Source organism: Lethenteron reissneri, chromosome 71, assembly GCF_015708825.2.
Source record: "Lethenteron reissneri isolate LAM-NWPU_2019-01 chromosome 71, ASM1570882v1, whole genome shotgun sequence".
In the NCBI taxonomy this organism is placed as follows: Eukaryota; Metazoa; Chordata; class Hyperoartia; order Petromyzontiformes; family Petromyzontidae; genus Lethenteron; species Lethenteron reissneri.
In genome coordinates, this window is record NC_083849.1 from 4,305,451 (window position 1) to 4,326,531 (window position 21,081).

At 52.3% G+C, this 21,081-nt stretch overlaps 1 protein-coding gene across 1 annotated transcript in view; it reads left to right on the top strand.

The window, feature by feature from the left end:
* The first annotated feature begins 794 nt into the window (after positions 1-794).
* The window catches only part of LOC133361215 (probable helicase senataxin), a 31,439-nt gene continuing 11,152 nt past the window's right edge, over positions 795-21,081 (top strand). The window contains exons 1-5 of the mRNA XM_061580098.1: positions 795-3,463; positions 8,330-8,461; positions 13,091-13,407; positions 14,893-15,106; positions 17,096-17,211. Coding sequence (XP_061436082.1) covers positions 13,099-13,407; positions 14,893-15,106; positions 17,096-17,211 — 639 coding nt within the window. The 5' untranslated portion in view covers positions 795-3,463; positions 8,330-8,461; positions 13,091-13,098. The remainder of the gene's footprint in view (positions 3,464-8,329; positions 8,462-13,090; positions 13,408-14,892; positions 15,107-17,095; positions 17,212-21,081) is intronic.

Genomic DNA, 21,081 nt, shown 5'->3' on the forward strand with positions numbered 1-21,081 from the left:
TACAAATACGGCCGGGATCTCCCTTTCTCTCCGACCCTGGGTTTAACATCGTTTTTTTATTATGTATTTATATTCGACCTGGTGGTGATTCATCCCGTTATCCTGGCTTTTCATAAGTTTTACTTTTGTCTTTTCATGCATATGCTTCGGGTCGAGTTGTATAGAAAGCATTAAAGTATGGAAATAACATTTCATATTGACTTAATGATGGTGATGGTTCAGTAGGCGTACTTGTGACCTGGTTTAATTGGAGTGGGTGTGAATATCAAACTTTAGCCTACCCTGTTGTTAAATTCCGACTTTAACGTTACTTTAATAGCAATACAGAATAATTGAGCTTTTTGTCTTAACTAGGCGAACGCGAACTTCTGGTGACCCCCGCAGCCTTGTTGTTCAGCTGGGTCTGCATCCTTGAGAGATATACAACCCTCTTATTCTCGTCTCACCGTGTATCACCTTCTGCTCTGGGAGTGTTATTCTTAATTTCAGGTCCAGGGCCCCCTCACGTTCAGACGTGCAGGGTTGTTTAAATCAGCTCCCTCCCCTGTGCACACAGCCTTGAGCTGACCCACTTAATTTAATTTCTTGGCCTTCTTGGGTTTATCTTTGCTCCCTCAGCTGCAGGAGGACAAGGCGTACTTCTACCTCCCCCCCTGTGTGCACGTGTTCCAACTAGCTCGGAATCCCTAAACACACAATCAGTGATGATTCCTGGCTTTTTGTGGTTGTGATTTAGACAAAGGCGCCTCTGTTTTCTTCCATTGCCTTTGAGTCGACACTGCCCTATTATTTGCCCATGTGCTGAGGTCATAGAATTCGTTTTGACTTCAGTAATATTAACATTCAGTATTGGATTAGCAAATGGGCAATGGTTCATTGATGTAGCTCGCAGCCTGGTCTCCAATTTGAGCGAGCGCGAGGATCGATACTTTAGCCTACTCTGTTGTTGAATTTCGAATTTTGACGTTACTTTAAAACCATGCAGGATGGTTGGGCTTTTTGCCTTAACTATGTCTGGCTGACACTCCCACTGTCTCTGCCGCCTGCACGGGTGACATGTGCCCGTTCATCAGGCCTTATCTTTCCTTGAAGCAAGGTTGCAAATTCTGCCATCCTAGCCCTCCTCCAGTTCATCACTTAACAACACCTGGTGTTTTGCAGTTTGCTGCGCTTTGGTGTGTTTAAAAAAACAAGTAAAAAGATAATATATAAAAATCATCAAATATTATTAATCTCAATTTTGGAGGAAGGGTTAGTATACAACACAGCCTGGTCTCCAATTTGAGCGAGCGCGAGGATCGATAATTTAGCCTACTCTGTTGTTGAATTTCGAATTTTGACGTTACTTTAAAACCATGCAGGATGGTTGGGCTTTTTGCCTTAACTATGTCTGGCTGACACTCCCACTGTCTCTGCCGCCTGCACGGGTGACATGTGCCCGTTCATCAGGCCTTATCTTTCCTTGAAGCAAGGTTGCAAATTCTGCCATCCTAGCCCTCCTCCAGTTCATTACTTAACAACACCTGGTGTTTTGCAGTTTGCTGCGCTTTGGTGTGTTTCATTCATTAAAAAAAACAAGTAAAAAGATAATATATAAAAATATCATCAAATATTATTAATCTCAATTTTGGAAGAAGGGTTAGTATACAACACTGGGCAGTTGGAGGCAGTCGCCCTCCAGCAACAACGGAGGGGGGAGGAGCGACGCTCACAACAACGAGCGGAGCGCCGGGCGGCTAAAACACAGCGAGTTGGCACAGTAGCGGGCACAGGTGGTGGTGCATCTACCGGTCATCTCAGTCAGTCGATCCGTGGCACCTGCTGGGTCTGTCCCGAAACCTCCTGCACCTAGCCTGGCACAGTAGCGGGCACAGGTGGTGGTGCATTTACCGGTCATCTCAGTCAGTCGACCCGTGGCACCTGCTGGGTCTGTCCCGAGACCTCCTGCACCTAGCCCGGCACAGTAGGGGGTACAGCTAGTGGTGCATCTACCGGTCATCTCAGTCATTCAACCCGTGGCACCTGCAGGGTCTGTATCGAGACCTCATGCACCTAGCCTGGCACAGTAGGGGGTACAGCTGGTGTGCATCTACCGGTCATCTCAGTCATTCAACCCGTGGCACCTGCAGGGTCTGTATCAATACCTCATGCACCTAGCCTGGCACAGTAGGGGGTAGAGCTGGTGTGCATCTACCGGTCATCTCAGTCAGTCGACCCGTGGCACCTGCAGGGTCTGTCCCGAGACCTCCTGGTCAGCGAGCCTTCAACGCTTCACGTGATAGCCTCAAAGTGCACCTAGCCTGGCACGGGCGCCGTGGTGACGTCTCTGTGGTATCGGTGGGGGAGCGGTGGTGCAACGGTTAGCGCGCTGCGCGCTACTAGTGACGGCTATTATCTTGAACAGGTCCTGGGCCTCCCCTAGGTCGACTCGGCCTCCAATGAGTACCTGGTGCGGTGTGTAGTAAAGATCGCCACTGGGGAGACAAAGGCGACCGGGCGTGCGCGCTGTTGGCCACCCACCCCCTCGTGTGCCGTGCCGGCCGTCAAAGGCGCTGCTCGCTAACAGCACTTGCCCCTACAGCCTGTTACAGGCTACGCGGGCCACCTTTGCCTACAGCACTTGCCCCTAAATCCCCTGGAGGCTATGCGGGCCACCTTTGCCTTTGGTGGCGGCCTCCGCCTCGTCACGTGGCTCGCCGCTCTGGCCAATCGCGAGCGCCCGGCCACGAGGGCGCCGCTGCTGCTGCCACAGCGCGAGCGCTCTTAGCCCGGAGCCGCAGCACGCGAAAGTGTCCCCAGTGCCTCTCTGTGTCTCTCTGTGTGTCTCTCTGTGTGTATCTGTGTGTGTATCTGTGTGTCTCTCGCTGTGTGTGGGTGCCTCTGTGTGTCTCTCTGTGTGTCTCTCTGTGTGTATCTCTGTGTGTATCTGTGTGTCTCTCGCTGTGTGTGGGTGCCTCTCTGTGTCTCTCTGTGTGTCTCTCTGTGTGTATCTGTGTGTGTATCTGTGTGTCTCTCGCTGTGTGTGGGTGCCTCTCTGTGTCTCTCTGTGTGTCTCTCTGTGTGTATCTGTGTGTGTATCTGTGTGTCTCTCGCTGTGTGTGGGTGCCTCTGTGTGTCTCTCTGTGTGTATCTCTCTGTGTCTATCTGTGTGTCTCTCTGTGTGTCTCTCGCTGTGTGTGGGTGCCTCTGTGTGTCTCTCTGTGTGTATCTCTGTGTGTGTCTCTGTGTGTGTGTCTCCCTCTGTGTGTCTCTCCGTGTGTGTCTCTCTCTCTCTGTCTCTCTCTCCGTGTCTCTCTCCCTCTGTGTGTCTCTCCGTGTCTCGCTGTCTCGAGAAGTCGCGCGAGAGAGAGAGCGGCGAGAGTCGTCCCGTCCGGCGGGGCTGGATGATAGAAGTCGAGGAGGCGACACAGAGGCGCCTCTCTCGTCCGCGCCTATCGCCTGGGCCCTGCGCCGAGACCGCGCTGTGAGTTTACTTTTACACCGTGCACACTGTACGCGCCGTGCACACTGTACGCGCCGTGCACACTGTACGCGCCGTGCACACTGTACGCGCCGTGCACACTGTACGCGCCGTGCACACTGTACGCGCCGTGCACACTGTACGCGCCGTGCACACTGTACGCGCCGTGCACACTGTACGCGCCGTGCACACTGTACGCACCGTGCACACTGTACGCACCGTGCACACTGTACGCGCTGTGTACTGCGCTCGCACTGTAAACGGCGCGCGCGTGCAGCCAGTTGTATACTGTACGCGACTTTGAGAAAAGTTACCATCATCACCACCACCATCATCATCATCACCACCATCATCATCACCATCACCACCATCATCACCACCATTATCATCATCACCACCACCATCATCACCATCACACATCACTATCACATCATCACCGTCATCACCATCATCACCACCATCATCATCACCATCATCATCACCACCATCACCACCACCATCATCATCATCATCATCACCACCATCATCATCACCATCATCACCACCATCATTACCATCATCACCATCACCACCACCATCATCATCACCACCATCATTACCATCATCACCATCACCACCACCATCATCATCATCACCATCATCACCATCATCACCACCACATCATTAATTGGAGTGGGTGTGAATATCAATAACTTTAGCCTACCCTGTTGTTAAATTCCGACTTTAACGTTACTTTAATAGCAATACAGAATAATTGAGCTTTTTGTCTTAACTAGGCGAACGCGAACTTCTGGTGACCCCCGCAGCCTTGTTGTTCAGCTGGGTCTGCATCCTTGAGAGATATACAACACTCTTATTCTCGTCTCACTGTGGCCATCCAACCTTCTGCTCTGGGAGTGTTATTCTTAATTTCAGGTCAAAGGCCCCCTCACGTTCAGACGTGCAGGGTTGTTTAAATCAGCTCCCTCCCCTGTGCACACAGCCCTGAGCTGACCCACTTCATTTGACCACTCACCCTGGATTTAATAATTTCATTCCTTGGCCTTTTTGGGTTTATCTTTGTTCCCTCAGCTGCAGGAGGACAAGGCGTACTTCTACCTCCCCCCTGTGTGCACGTGTTCCAACTAGCTCGGAATCCCTAAACACACAATCAGTGATGATTCCTGGCTTTCTGTGGTTGTGATTTAGACAAAGGCGCCTCTGCTTTCTTCCATTGCCTTTGAGTCGACACTGCCCTATTATTTGCCCATGTGCTGAGGTCATAGAATTCGTTTTGACTTCAGTAATATTAACATTCAGTATTGGATTAGCAAATGGGCAATGGTTCATTGATGTAGCTCGCAGCCTGGTCTCCAATTTGAGCGAGCGCGAGGATCGATAATTTAGCCTACTCTGTTGTTGAATTTCGAATTTTGACGTTACTTTAAAACCATGCAGGATGGTTGGGCTTTTTGCCTTAACTATGTCTGGCTGACACTCCCACTGTCTCTGCCGCCTGCACGGGTGACATGTGCCCGTTCATCAGGCCTTATCTTTCCTTGAAGCAAGGTTGCAAATTCTGCCATCCTAGCCCTCCTCCAGTTCATCACTTAACAACACCTGGTGTTTTGCAGTTTGCTGCGCTTTGGTGTGTTTAAAAAAACAAGTAAAAAGATAATATATAAAAATCATCAAATATTATTAATCTCAATTTTGGAGGAAGGGTTAGTATACAACACAGCCTGGTCTCCAATTTGAGCGAGCGCGAGGATCGATTATTTAGCCTACTCTGTTGTTGAATTTCGAATTTTGACGTTACTTTAAAACCATGCAGGATGGTTGGGCTTTTTGCCTTAACTATGTCTGGCTGACACTCCCACTGTCTCTGCCGCCTGCACGGGTGACATGTGCCCGTTCATCAGGCCTTATCTTTCCTTGAAGCAAGGTTGCAAATTCTGCCATCCTAGCCCTCCTCCAGTTCATTACTTAACAACACCTGGTGTTTTGCAGTTTGCTGCGCTTTGGTGTGTTTCATTCATTAAAAAAAACAAGTAAAAAGATAATATATAAAAATATCATCAAATATTATTAATCTCAATTTTGGAAGAAGGGTTAGTATACAACACTGGGCAGTTGGAGGCAGTCGCCCTCCAGCAACAACGGAGGGGGGAGGAGCGACGCTCACAACAACGAGCGGAGCGCCGGGCGGCTAAAACACAGCGAGTTGGCACAGTAGCGGGCACAGGTGGTGGTGCATCTACCGGTCATCTCAGTCAGTCGATCCGTGGCACCTGCTGGGTCTGTCCCGAAACCTCCTGCACCTAGCCTGGCACAGTAGCGGGCACAGGTGGTGGTGCATTTACCGGTCATCTCAGTCAGTCGACCCGTGGCACCTGCTGGGTCTGTCCCGAGACCTCCTGCACCTAGCCTGGCACAGTAGGGGGTACAGCTAGTGGTGCATCTACCGGTCATCTCAGTCATTCAACCCGTGGCACCTGCAGGGTCTGTATCGAGACCTCATGCACCTAGCCTGGCACAGTAGGGGGTACAGCTGGTGTGCATCTACCGGTCATCTCAGTCATTCAACCCGTGGCACCTGCAGGGTCTGTATCAATACCTCATGCACCTAGCCTGGCACAGTAGGGGGTAGAGCTGGTGTGCATCTACCGGTCATCTCAGTCAGTCGACCCGTGGCACCTGCAGGGTCTGTCCCGAGACCTCCTGGTCAGCGAGCCTTCAACGCTTCACGTGATAGCCTCAAAGTGCACCTAGCCTGGCACGGGCGCCGTGGTGACGTCTCTGTGGTATCGGTGGGGGAGCGGTGGTGCAACGGTTAGCGCGCTGCGCGCTACTAGTGACGGCTATTATCTTGAACAGGTCCTGGGCCTCCCCTAGGTCGACTCGGCCTCCAATGAGTACCTGGTGCGGTGTGTAGTAAAGATCGCCACTGGGGAGACAAAGGCGACCGGGCGTGCGCGCTGTTGGCCACCCACCCCCTCGTGTGCCGTGCCGGCCGTCAAAGGCGCTGCTCGCTAACAGCACTTGCCCCTACAGCCTGTTACAGGCTACGCGGGCCACCTTTGCCTACAGCACTTGCCCCTAAATCCCCTGGAGGCTATGCGGGCCACCTTTGCCTTTGGTGGCGGCCTCCGCCTCGTCACGTGGCTCGCCGCTCTGGCCAATCGCGAGCGCCCGGCCACGAGGGCGCCGCTGCTGCTGCCACAGCGCGAGCGCTCTTAGCCCGGAGCCGCAGCACGCGAAAGTGTCCCCAGTGCCTCTCTGTGTCTCTCTGTGTGTCTCTCTGTGTGTATCTGTGTGTGTATCTGTGTGTCTCTCGCTGTGTGTGGGTGCCTCTCTGTGTCTCTCTGTGTGTCTCTCTGTGTGTATCTGTGTGTGTATCTGTGTGTCTCTCGCTGTGTGTGGGTGCCTCTGTGTGTCTCTCTGTGTGTCTCTCTGTGTGTATCTGTGTGTGTATCTGTGTGTCTCTCGCTGTGTGTGGGTGCCTCTCTGTGTCTCTCTGTGTGTCTCTCTGTGTGTATCTGTGTGTGTATCTGTGTGTCTCTCGCTGTGTGTGGGTGCCTCTCTGTGTCTCTCTGTGTGTCTCTCTGTGTGTATCTGTGTGTGTATCTGTGTGTCTCTCGCTGTGTGTGGGTGCCTCTCTGTGTCTCTCTGTGTGTCTCTCTGTGTGTATCTGTGTGTCTCTCGCTGTGTGTGGGTGCCTCTCTGTGTCTCTCTGTGTGTATCTGTGTGTGTATCTGTGTGTGTATCTGTGTGTCTCTCGCTGTGTGTGGGTGCCTCTCTGTGTCTCTCTGTGTGTCTCTCTGTGTGTATCTGTGTGTCTCTCGCTGTGTGTGGGTGCCTCTCTGTGTCTCTCTGTGTGTCTCTCTGTGTGTATCTGTGTGTGTATCTGTGTGTCTCTCGCTGTGTGTGTGTGCCTCTCTGTGTCTCTCTGTGTGTCTCTCTGTGTGTATCTGTGTGTGTATCTGTGTGTCTCTCGCTGTGTGTGGGTGCCTCTCTGTGTCTCTCTGTGTGTCTCTCTGTGTGTATCTGTGTGTGTATCTGTGTGTCTCTCGCTGTGTGTGGGTGCCTCTCTGTGTCTCTCTGTGTGTCTCTCTGTGTGTATCTGTGTGTGTATCTGTGTGTCTCTCGCTGTGTGTGGGTGCCTCTCTGTGTCTCTCTGTGTGTATCTCTGTGTGTATCTGTGTGTGTATCTGTGTGTCTCTCGCTGTGTGTGGGTGCCTCTCTGTGTCTCTCTGTGTGTCTCTCTGTGTGTATCTGTGTGTGTATCTGTGTGTCTCTCGCTGTGTGTGGGTGCCTCTCTGTGTCTCTCTGTGTGTCTCTCTGTGTGTATCTGTGTGTGTATCTGTATGTCTCTCGCTGTGTGTGGGTGCCTCTCTGTGTGTCTCTCTGTGTGTCTCTCTGTGTGTCTCTCTGTGTGTCTCTCTGTGTGTATCTGTGTGTGTATCTGTGTGTCTCTCGCTGTGTGTGGGTGCCTCTCTGTGTGTATCTGTGTGTGTATCTGTGTGTCTCTCGCTGTGTGTGGGTGCCTCTCTGTGTCTCTCTGTGTGTATCTCTGTGTGTATCTGTGTGTGTATCTGTGTGTCTCTCGCTGTGTGTGGGTGCCTCTCTGTGTCTCTCTGTGTGTCTCTCTGTGTGTATCTGTGTGTGTATCTGTGTGTCTCTCGCTGTGTGTGGGTGCCTCTGTGTGTATCTCTGTGTGTATCTGTGTGTGTATCTGTGTGTCTCTCGCTGTGTGTGGGTGCCTCTCTGTGTCTCTCTGTGTGTCTCTCTGTGTGTATCTGTGTGTGTATCTGCGTGTCTCTCGCTGTGTGTGGGTGCCTCTGTGTGTCTCTCCGTGTGTGTCTCTCCGTGTCTCGCTGTCTCGAGAAGTCGCGCGAGAGAGAGAGAGAGCGGCGAGAGTCGTCCCGTCCGGCGGGGCTGGATGATAGAAGTCGAGGAGGCGACACAGAGGCGCCTCTCTCGTCCGCGCCTATCGCCTGGGCCCTGCGCCGAGACCGCGCTGTGAGTTTACTTTTACACCGTGCACACTGTACGCGCCGTGCACACTGTACGCGCCGTGCACACTGTACGCGCCGTGCACACTGTACGCGCCGTGCACACTGTACGCGCCGTGCACACTGTACGCGCCGTGCACACTGTACGCGCCGTGCACACTGTACGCGCCGTGCACACTGTACGCGCCGTGCACACTGTACGCGCCGTGCACACTGTACGCGCCGTGCACACTGTACGCGCCGTGCACACTGTACGCGCCGTGCACACTGTACGCGCCGTGCACACTGTACGCGCCGTGCACACTGTATGCGCTGTGTACTGCGCTCGCACTGTAAACGGCGCGCGCGTGCAGCCAGTTGTATACTGTACGCGACTTTGAGAAAAGTTACCATCATCACCATCATCATCATCACCACCATCATCATCACCACCACCATCACCACCATCACACATCACTATCACATCATCACCGTCATGACCATCATCACCACCATCATCATCACCACCATCACCACCATCATCATCATCACCACCATCATCATCATCACCATCATCACCACCATCATTACCATCATCACCATCACCACCACCATCATCATCATCACCATCATCACCATCATCACCACCACCATCATCATCATCACCACCATCATTACCATCATCACCATCACCACCACCATCATCACCATCACCACCACCATCATCATCATCACCATCATCACCATCATCACCATCATCATCATCACCACCATCATCATCACCACCATCATCACCACCATCATCATCATCACCACCATCATCATCACCATCATCACCACCATCATCACCACCATCATCATCACCACCATCATCATCACCATCATCACCATCATCACCATCATCATCATCACCACCATCATCATCACCACCATCATCACCACCATCATCATCATCATCACCACCATCATCATCACCATCATCACCACCATCATCACCACCATCATCATCACCATCATCACCACCATCATCACCACCATCATCATCACCATCATCACCACCATCATCACCACCATCATCATCACCATCATCACCACCATCATCATCACCATCATCACCACCATCATTACCATCATCACCATCACCACCACCATCATCATCACCATCATCACCATCATCACCACCACCATCATCACCATCATCATCACCACCATCATCACCATCATCATCACCACCATCATCATCATCACCACCATCATCATCACCATCATCACCACCATCATCACCACCATCATCACCATCATCACCACCATCATCACCATCACCACCATCCATCACCATCATCACCACCATCACCACCATCATCATCACCATCATCACCACCATCACCACCATCACCACCATCACCACCATGATCACCATCATCACCACCATCATCACCACCATCACCACCATCATCACCACCATCCTCATCCATGGTCAATCCACTGCTGGGCGAGGGCCTTCCTCTGCAAACCGATGGCATAACAGTGCAGCACTGTACTACAGTCTATAGCATGCACAGTCTATAGCATGTACAGTATATAGCACGTGCAGTACCGGTCCGCTACAACCCGGCTCGGATGAGGGTCCCATGGTGCTGATCCCACCACTGAAACCGCATTGGGGCTCCGCAAGCCTCTCCTCAGCGTGCCTATCAAGGCGATGTTGAATAATCCTTGCCAGCACCTTTCCCGGCACACTGAGGAGTGAGATGCCCCTGTAGTTGTTACAGTCTGTACGGTCCCCCTTCTTAAAGAGGGGGACCACCAGGGCATCCTTCCAGTCCTGCGGAACCGTCCAGTGGCCCAGACTGTTGTTATGATGTCATGTAGGGTAGTCTGCGCACAAACGCCACCCTCCCTGAGCATTTCGCGTGGGAGATCATCTCTGCCCGGTGCCTTTCCTGGTCTCAGACTCTGGATCGCCCTCAGTACTTCCTCAACAGATGGCACCTCAGCCAGCCACTCACAGGGGGTGACTTCTTCCTCCAATATTTGAGGCACCGCAGCCTCAGCAGGGTCATCCCCACTTTGTCCAATGTTGTTTTCCAGGCTGAGGGATTCCCCCTCCCCCAGGACCTCAGAAATGCTCAGCAAATCTGCAAACCTGTTACTGGGGGTCGGAGATTGGATCACCCTTCTTTCCCCTAATGATGGTAATAGGTGTGGTGCTGCAGGTTACTTTTTTGATGGAATTAAATAGGGATTTGTGATCGCGGGCCATTGAAGCAGACTCCATCTCCTCAGCAACCCGCGACCACCACCCATCCTTGCAGCGCTTCACGGCTCTCCGAACCTCCGAGCGAAGGCTGCGGTAAGTCGCCTCATTCTTTGACGTGGGATGCTGTAGAGTGGGCCTGTCCCTTTTTCTCAACCTTCCTGAACACCTCCTCTTTCAGTCAGTCGGTCTCTGGGGAGGTCTGGACCGCGTACCCAAAGCAGCCATTGCAGCTGCATGAGTCGGTCCTAAACCTCGCCCATTTACCCTCGACATCTGGAGGAGTGGGGGACGATGCCAACCCCAGCCGCAAGCGATGATTAAATTCTCGCTTGCAACTTTCATCAGCTAGCTGAGATCAGGCCACCTTAGGTTGGAATGGGGTCCTGGGTGTACACCCACCACCGGAGTGGAAGAATGGCAGGCTCATCTTACAGATGACAAGTCGATGGTCAGAGGGCAGATCAGCTCCACGCTAGGTCCTGGTGTCAAGGACATGGGCTCGCATCCGCTGGTCCATCACTATTTAGTCCAGCAGATGTTCTTGCTTGGACCCGGCATGCATCCATGATGTTGTGTGAATGCGCCGATGCCGGAACAGCATGTTGGTAATTTCAAGCCCATGAGCTGCACAAAAATCTAGCAGCCTCCTACCATTGTTATTGAGCTTATCTGGCCCATGCCTTCCAATCACTCCAGACCAGGTGCCAGCATCATGACCAACTCGAGCATTGAAGTCGCCCAACAAGATGACTCTATCCCGAGGGGCCACTTCAGCCAGCACCTGTGACAGGAGGTTATAGAAGGCATCTGACTCATCGGCCTTGCCTGCATCCCTCCACGGATGTTCGTCTTCGATGGGGGCATAAGTAACCACCACCACCTCTCCTCGCCTCTGGTTGATAGGAAGGCGAGCCCAAAGTAGCCTGGGGCTTACAGCTTCCCACACCTCACCGCCACATTCCCACGTCCCCTTAATTTTTTTGTTCAGAAGAAGAGCCACACCCTGTTGTTTGGCAATCTCCTGCCCCGAGTAGAGGACTTTCCACCCCTCATGGTGACAGGAGCCAGAGCTGGTCCAACGGACCTGAATGCCACAGAGATCCAGGCGGTACCGGTCCAGCTCCCGACAGAGGCGTGAAAGCCTCTTCTCCGCAGTGAGCGTTCAAACATTCTACGTGGCCACACGTAGTGGCTTTTTGTTGTTTCTCGAGTAGCCCCGAGGGTAAAGATTCAATCTCCTGGCTCCGCCAGATGGGGTTTGGCCAGGATACATCATAGACGCCTGTCCCCCCGGAGCCTCCGGCACAAGCTTATAAATTTGATATTTTTCACGTGGTTTAGTGCTAATTTATTGAAGGTGGAGGGGTTACCAGCCCCTCGCACCCATCCAGAGCTCCTGATTAGCCGCTGTGGTGGTCACAAACGCCCTGAGGGGAAAGGCCAATCAGAATTGGCCCTCCCTCCCCCCACAGCACTGTCCACGACAACGTTGCCCATCCGGCACCACGGGGAGGTAGGGGGGGTTGTTTTTGGCAGACATGAAACTACACACACTACACCACACATGCTACACTACACATGCTACACTACACGCACTACACTACAAGCACTACACTATACACACTACACTATATACACACTACACTACACATGTTACACTACGCTATTATATACTACTACACCAGGGGTCGGGAACCTTTTTGACTGGGAGAGCCATAAAAGCCAAATATTTCTAAATATATTTCATTGAGAGCCATATAGTATTTTTAACGTTTACTAAATTAAATATGTCTTACTTTTAATGCGACTTCTGGTGCTGCATGGTTTTGCTGATGGCCTTGTAGTCTGGTTCATACGTGGTGAGGTTGAGCTTCATGCAGGCGTGACCCGTGAAATTTATCTTCAAAACTAATTTCTGTTTACTTTAAAATGACACAGTATCATTAAACAATATCACAAGTATTTTAAAATCAGTTCCAAACTGATTTTTAGTTTTTTCATTATTATTATTTTTTTCAACTCAAAATTGCTTGGGAGCCATATGCCGTCACTGGAAGAGCCATATATGGCTCGCGAGCCATAGGTTCCCGACCGCTGTACTACACTATTATACACTACTACACTATACACTACACTATACACTATTATACAAAATTTAAAACTAGTTTCTTTAGAACTGCTTTATGTGTTGAGTTTGTTGTCCTTCCCCCGCACCTCCGAAGAGCGCGGTTGGCTCTACATTACGGTACCAGCGAAGTTTGACGTCTGCGCGCGCAGCGCAAAATTGTTGGTACCGCTCTGCATCCACGTCAGCCGCACGACCGGAGGAGGAGGAAGTGACTGCCTCCCTTAAGTCCTCAAATTAAATCTGCCTCTCCTCTCTTCCACGTCCCCCAGCAAACACCATGAGCACCTGTCACTGGTGCACCCCGCAGCAGCAGCAGTACTGGCTGCAGTGCGGCGACGACTCCGGCGCGAGCACGCGGCGCGACGGAGGCGATGAGGGGGAGGACGACGCCGACACCGACGACGACGACGCCGACGGAGGGCCGAGCGCCGACGCGGTGCGGCTGCTGCGAGCGTACGCGCGGGGCCGGCTGCCCGAGCGGCGGGCGCTGGCCGCCGAGGAGGACCTGCAGTACTGCCGCGACTGCCTCTCCGAGTACCACAGCGCGCGTGCCATCCTGCTCTCCGCCTCGCCACACCTCCGCCAGGTGAGGGAGTTGTGCCGGCGGACAGGGCCCAGGTGGGTGGGGAGGGAGGGCGCTGACTCGGCTATGCGGTCTGGTCATCCTATAACGGGGCGGTAGTAGTAGCTACCGCTCTTACCCTGAAGTAAAATATTTTTTATTTTACTAGGTAAGGCCGATTGAGCTGCTATATCGCTCTTTTTCAGAAGCGACCTAGCCATCACAAGTGATTGCCAGGTAGCCCAAACTTTGTCGGGCTATCACAAATGATATTACAAATGATAGTCCGACGAAGTGGCTCATCCTCACGTGGAAGTTTATAGCAGCAGCCAAATCCTCTAAACGCGTGATGTCAATTCTAAATGGGGAGGGGGAAAACCTGGAGGACTTGGATACAAATCCATGTGACCACCACGGGGATAGAGAGAGAGACACCGCAAACGCCAAATATACAGCGGGCGTCAGGGTCGGGATCAAACCCACGACCCTCCTGCATACCGAGGCGGGGGAGTAAAAATCTCCTAGCCACCGTGGCACCTCCATGAATGTTACTTCGATTGTTTTAGCTGCTGTTAATTTCCACGTGGTGATGATGATACAGATAGTCCCCGAGTTACGATGGTCTGACTTACGATATTTCGATCTGGCGATAGCGATGCGACAAAATTGTAAAATATTTTAAATTTCGTGCGGCAGGCAAACGCAGTAGCGTACGAATCTTGGTGAGTACAGTACAATATGATGCGTTACGATACGTTCAATGCATGTATGATACGTAGCTTTAGCGATTACATTTTAGGGTTACCACGATGCGATACGTTCAATGCATGTTAAAAGTTTTTATAGCAGATAGGATTGTTTCCTGAAAAAACTTTCTGTTAAATTGCAGTTCATATAGGTAGGTTAAGAATTTACTTTAGTTTTTTTTACTTTACATTTCACTGTGCAATACAGTATTGTAATTAATAAATACAGTATATTGTTTATACAGTACGGTACTGTTAATTGCTCTGTTTTGCTAAATTATCACCTTTCTTTAAGACTCCTGGGTAGGCGAGGCCATCTTCGACTTACGATATTTTTGACTTACGATGGGGTCGTCGTAACGCATCTCCATCGTAAGTAGAGGACTACCTGTATACAGCAAGCATTGTGAGCTGCTGTCATTTGTGGCAGAGCTAATAGCTCGGTGGCTCTTACCCAGTAAAATAAAAATGTGATTGTTATTTATTTTTAGTGATTTTCTTACCTTTCCTATACTTTGCACTCCCACCGTGTTTTTGTGTCGCGTTTGTCATTGTAAATTTTCTGACCCTCGTGTGCCACCCCCACTTAACAGAACATCTGTGATAAACAAAGAGCTTTACGGCTCATCGGATTCTTCCTCCGGTACAAGTAGAGGTTGCCGATTCGTAAACGCAACAACAATGATGATGGCGACGATGACATATGACGAATACGACACAGCGAAAGTCATTGTTGGCGCCTTGACCCCTGCTTCTGCCGCAGCCACTGTGGCTGCTGGAGGAGGCTCGCGTGCTCAGGCAGCTGCGGTCGTTGCTGCAAGGGACAGGCGGCGGCGATGATTGCCGCGGTAGTGACCGTGGTGGTGACGACATCGAGCTGGTCACCGCGTACTCCGTCATGGAGCTGCAGGCCTCGCTCAAGCTGCCCTTCATGGAGATGCTGCAACACGCCCACCTGCTGCTCAACAAGGACACGTGTGCGTGCATGTGTGGGCATGCGTGCGTGTGTGTGTGACGGGGGGTGGATTCTTGTGTGTGTGCGTGAGATGGGCGGTGTACCTATGTTTGTGTGACGGGCGGTGTGTCCGTGCGTGTGTGTGCGAGGCAGTGTGTGTGACGGGTGGTGTGTGTGTGTGTGCGCGCGCGTGTTTGTCCGTCAGTGTGTGTTTGCATGTGTGTGTGCATGTGTCCGTCCATCTGTGTGTGTGTGGTGGGCAGTGTGTTTGCATATGCATGGTGGGCAGTGTCTGTGTGTGTTGTTGTGGCGGTTCTGGGCCTATCCTAGATCGACTTGGTCTCAAATGAGTACCTGGTGTAGCGGTGTGTAGTAAACATCGCCACCCACCCCCTCGTGTGCCGTGCCGGACTTCATAGGTGCTGGCTAACAGCATTTGCCCCAACTTGCTGTTAAGGCTCCACGGGGGTGGTGGCAGGTTAACGGACACATTTATACTTGCACAATCTCGTGAACAGTTTCATTAAATTCTAGATTTGAAGCTTTCGTGACTGCAAGGATTCATATTCTTAGGTTTTTTCGGTAAAGTCACGTAGGTAAAGCATTAAAATTTATAAAAGTAAAATAAAATAAAAATCACGACGAATGAGGGTATCCCTATGGGCTCCCCCTTGTCACCAGTGATAGCCAACATGTTCATGAAAAAGTTTGAATCAGACGCCATCCAGACATCCACCCTGCGTCCTTCCCTGTGGAAGAGGTATGTGGATGACACTTTCGTCATTTGGCCACATGGCCTCCCAGCATTGAACCACTTCTTGGACCACATCAATTCCAGACACCCATCCATCAGATTCCCCATGGAAGTGGAGAAAGATGGTAAACTACGATTCTTAGATGTTCTGTTTGAGCAGAGACCTGACGGATCCTTGGGACATTCTGTCTACAGGAAAGCCACCCACACAGATTCCTACTTGAAACCTGATTCCCACCACCACCCATCTCAAAAGAATTCTCTCATCAAAACGCTATACCACAGAGCTCATGGCATTTCTGACCCAACACCACCTGCCCAGTGAATGTACATCGGGTCCTCAGGATGAACGGATACTCTGACCGCACCATCCGCCAAACTGTTTCTCCCACCATACAGAAACAGCCACATGAAACTCCTATCAAAACTATCACGTTGCCATACATAGCAGGCGTGACCAAAAAGATCTCCAAAATTCTAAACAAACATAAGATCCTAGTCCAATTCAGTACAGTACATAAAATCCGTGATCTAATTCCATTTGTGAAAGATGTCATTCCTGACTTACAATACCCTGGAGTCTACAAATTGAGTTGCAGTTGTGGTGATTGCTACATTGGAGAAACGAAACGTCATATCTCTGATCGTGCCCGCGAGCACAAGTCAGATCTGAAACATGGCAAAACTCAGTTCCATTCAGAGCAGCCGCACCTCAACAACTCTTAGAACCTCCCAGTTCAACCAGTCTACACAACAAAGACTCACTCCTGGCAGCGGTTTCAGCCTCACCACCTCTACATAACAAAAGCCTCAGTCCCATTTACACGCACCTTTACATCAGCCTCACCTTAACAACTCTTTTCAACCAGTCTACACAACAAAGGCTCATTCCTAACAGCGTGCTTCAGCCGCACCGAACCTCACAATATTAATATCCAGGGCCTACCTTGGCTCCTCCCACCCTCAACCAGTATATATACAAGGACTGTTTTCTTGGAATTTCTCTTACTTGATACAGCTATCGTGCTGTGACGGTTCCACTTGAAGACGGAGGCTTGTGTTGCCTCCGAAACGTCGTGATTTTTATTTTATTTTACTTTTATTAATTTTAATTGAATTTTTTTACCTACGTGACTTTACCGAACAAACCTAAGAATAAGTTTCATGAAATACCCACGAATGTTACTTGAATACTTTTCCCTCTTTTCTTCTCTTTGTCGGGTCAATCGGTGGCTGCGTCGTTGTTTGGACTCGCAGGCAGCCTGTTTGTCCAGGGGCTCGAGCGGCTGCAGGGCGTCCACCACCCCTTCAAGGTGGACTCGGACGACAAGCTGCCCGGCATCTACCTCCTGTTCACCCACCCCAGCGAGATGGTAAGTCGGACGTGAGTTTAACACCTGGTAGTAGTGCTTTCGCGACCACGATAAGAGGATTTTTTAAAGTTAGATCGCATGAATATAAATGTGCGTGGGTTAAACCCGCCTCCACCACAACCCAACGCAGCCAATTATCGAGGTTCTATCACGTGAACAAAACGTGCCAATTTGTTACTAGTACAGCACTAACCAGTTGTGTGTTGCAGAGTAAACCCTCTACTACATTCACATTTATAGTGTGGTGTATTGTGTATACTAGTCCAGCACTAACCGGTTGTCTGTTGCAGAGTAAACCCACTGCTACATTCACAATTATAGTGTGGTGTATTGTGTATACTAGTGTAGAGAACTAGTCGACGACGACTCGGAGACGACGTGAAGGTTAAGGGCATTCGCCGGAAGGTTTATTAGGATATGGCAAATAACACATGGGTGTAACAATTTCTCAGGGGTTAGGGGTCCCGGGCTCGGTCCCACTGGTTCCCGACACAGCCGGCTGCCCCGTGCTGCCTCCTCTGCGCCGGCCGTGGGTTCAGCCAACACGGCCGACTGAGGAGCGCAGTCACCTCCAGCCCTGGCGCTGTGCTATCCCCTATTCCTACCCCCTTGCTCCTGGCTCCCCATTCCACCCTACTCCGACCCTAGATTCCAGCTACGACCCCGCTTACGTCACGGGGTGGGCCCCCTTAAGTACTAGAGGAGACATGACGTCATTGTGCCGCCCAGCGCGCATGACATCACGTCCCATGACGCCACTTCCATATTTTACTCTTCTACATTACCCCCTCCACCCCCCGTGAAAAAAAAAACAGCCGACCCGGCTGCAACCACAACGCAAGCAGGGCCCAAACCCGGACTGAAGGCCGAACAACTAACAAAATGCTTGTGCCTGAAGGCAAAACCGGCTACTAGAAATTAACTCAACCTTAGGGCAGCACGGCACCACAGGCACAACAACAGAAAAAACAGAGAGAGAACGAAGGCCTCTTCTGCCCAGCAGCGCCGAACTGACGCCGGGCCAGGGCCTGCTGAACAGCCACAAAGGCCATCACCGGAGCCGCATCCCCCTCGAGCGGGTATGCGCTGCCGGCCCGCTTCCTCGTGTAGCGTCCGCCGCCCGTGCAGGTGGTCCGTTAGCGGGCGAAGGGCCCACCGCCGTGGCCTCTGGTGGCCGAGGGGTCTCCGCTGGCCTTACTTGGGAGGGGCCTGGGGGCACACACACAGGGCGGACGTCGCCTCCGTCAACGAGACCCGGCCGGTCAGGCACGACGGATGCATCACCCGCCGGCCGCTCCGGGAGTGGGGGTGGGTCCCCCAGGCTAGATGGTACATAACGCTTGAGCCGGGACGGGTGCACAATCCACCGCTGGCGACCGAACCGAATCCGGATGCGCTGCGGTCGTCGGACCTCCACAGCCTCAACGGGGCCCTGCCAAGGGCGATGTAATTTGGGAAACGTGCCAATGGGATCCTGGGGGAAATGTAGCCATGCCTTTTGGCCCGCCACCCACAGGAGACCAGCTGCCTGGTGTTTGGGCAGGCACTCATTAGCCGCCTGCCGGCTGGCGGAATTTTCAGTAGCGGCCTGCCGTGCCTCGCGCAACCGGTCAAGTGCGACCTTCAAAGGGACCGGCACCGCCGACCCCTTCTTGGAAGACCCAACGTCCATCTGGACGTGCACTGGGGGTTCCGGTTCCCTACCGTACATCAAACAAAAAGGCAAAAATCCCACTGAGGCGTGAGGGGCCAACCGATATGCCTCCAAGACCCCCGGGACGAACAGGCCCCAGTCCGACTGGGACGTGTTCACGTGGTGGCATAGCATGGACCTGAGGGTGCGGTTCAACCGCTCTACCATCCCGTCTGACTGGGGGTGGTAGGCCGAGGTGCAGATGTTCTTGGTGCCCAGGAGTTCACACCATCCTTGAGAAACCTAGACGAGAAATTCCACCCCTGGTCAGTTAACAATTGTTCCGGCGCACCCTTGTCCAACACGTACCCCTGGACGAACGCCTTGGTGATAGAGGAGGCCGACTGATTAACCAAAGGCCACGCCACAGGCCCACGTGTGAGGTACTCAACGCCCACCAAGAGGTATTTATGGCCCCGTTGGGATGCAGGGAATGGGCCCAAAATGTCAAACGCCACAAGCAAATTAACGCGAGAAACCCAGATGGACTGCAGCGGGGCCCGGTCCTGGACAACTGGGGCCTTTCTCTGCACACAGTCGTGGCAACCCTTGAAAATTAGCGCCACATCACCCTCTACACCCGGCCAGTAATAGTCCCGCTTAAGGGTCAATAAGGTCTTGTGGTAGCCAGGGTGCATAAACTTCTTGTGAATGGCTCGGGTTAATTTTCCACGCAGGCTAGTGGGCACAACCACACAGTAGCATCCCAACGCATGAAGAGACGGTCATGCACGGTGATCGCCGGGGCCGCCAACGAAGCTGAGCTCCGGGCCTTACGCCCAACACAGAGAGGAATCCTCCATCTGCAAGCTGGACCATAGCTCTCTGGGGAGTCCTAGGCCGACATCCGCAGGCAACGCCGCACCTGGAGGGGTGGCCGCCTTGGCCGAAGCGACCAACTGGGCCACTGGATAATCATCAGCAAATATTGTAGGGCCGCATGGTCGGTTCGGACCGTGAACCATCTGCCGTACAAGTAAGGCCTATATAACGGAACAAAACATTATGGGCAGCACTTCCCTCCGGGTGACACTATCGCTGCTCCGTCGGGGACCGAACACGACTTCCGTATGCCACCACCCTCTCAACCCCGTCGACCACCTGGGCCAGGACTGCTCCAATGCCCATGTCACTGGTATCGGTGTCGAAGGAATGGTTTAGAAAAATCCGGGTACCCCAAGGGCGGCGCATCTGCCAAGGCCGTGCGAAGCACCGCAAAAGCAGCGTCCTCCTCCGCGCCCCAGTGAAACCTTTGGCCTTTGGCGGAGAGTGCATGCAGCGGCTTCGCAATTGTCGCAAAATCGCGAACAAACCGACGATAGTACGATGTGAAGCCGACGAAGCTACACACCTCCGCGACAGATGTGGGAGTCGGCCACGTCCAGACACAAGTTGTTTTCTCCGCATTCGTGGCGACACCTGACGTACTAACAATGTGTCCCAAATACTTCATCGATGGTTGTAGCAAATGGCATTTCTGGGGTTAAATTTAAAGTCCGCAGCACGCACTTTGACGAACACAGACTCAAGGCGTTGCAAGTGCTCGTCAAACGTACGGCCAAAAACAATGACGTCGTCCACCAAGACCATCTCCTTGACGCTGGAAGGTGGCTGGGGCCGGATGAAGACCCATATTAAGCCGATTGAATTCGAACAACCCCTGGGGCGTGCGGAACGCTGTCTTGGGTCTAGAGGTCTCGTCCAGTTGCAACTGCCAGAAGCCGGAGAGCAAGTTTAGAGTCGAAAAGAACCGCCTTCCTGACGGCATTTACACACATACCTGGTCAACGAGAATTCGAATGGGCATTCTAGACGAAAAGTCGGTCCCCAAGAGGCATGGGAATGCCAAGGTCTTGGAGACCAAAATAGGCCCGGCCAACTCAATCTCGTCAACCCGAACCGATGCTATAACGTGGCCCAAGGTGTCTAAATTGCCGCCGTTCGCGGCGACACAAACCCCATGAACCGGCCTTAATGGACCCACGCTGCGGGGGTAGTAGCTCGAGGATGGCCTCCGAAATAATAGTGGCAGATGCACCCGTATCCACCAAAAAGTGAACTTCCACCCCTTGCACGCATCCCGCCACCGCTGAGGAGCCAGCAGCCACCGCCTCCATCCGGTGCACAAGCATGTCCAACCACCCAGCGGGTGACAACGATGGTGCACCCGACCCCTC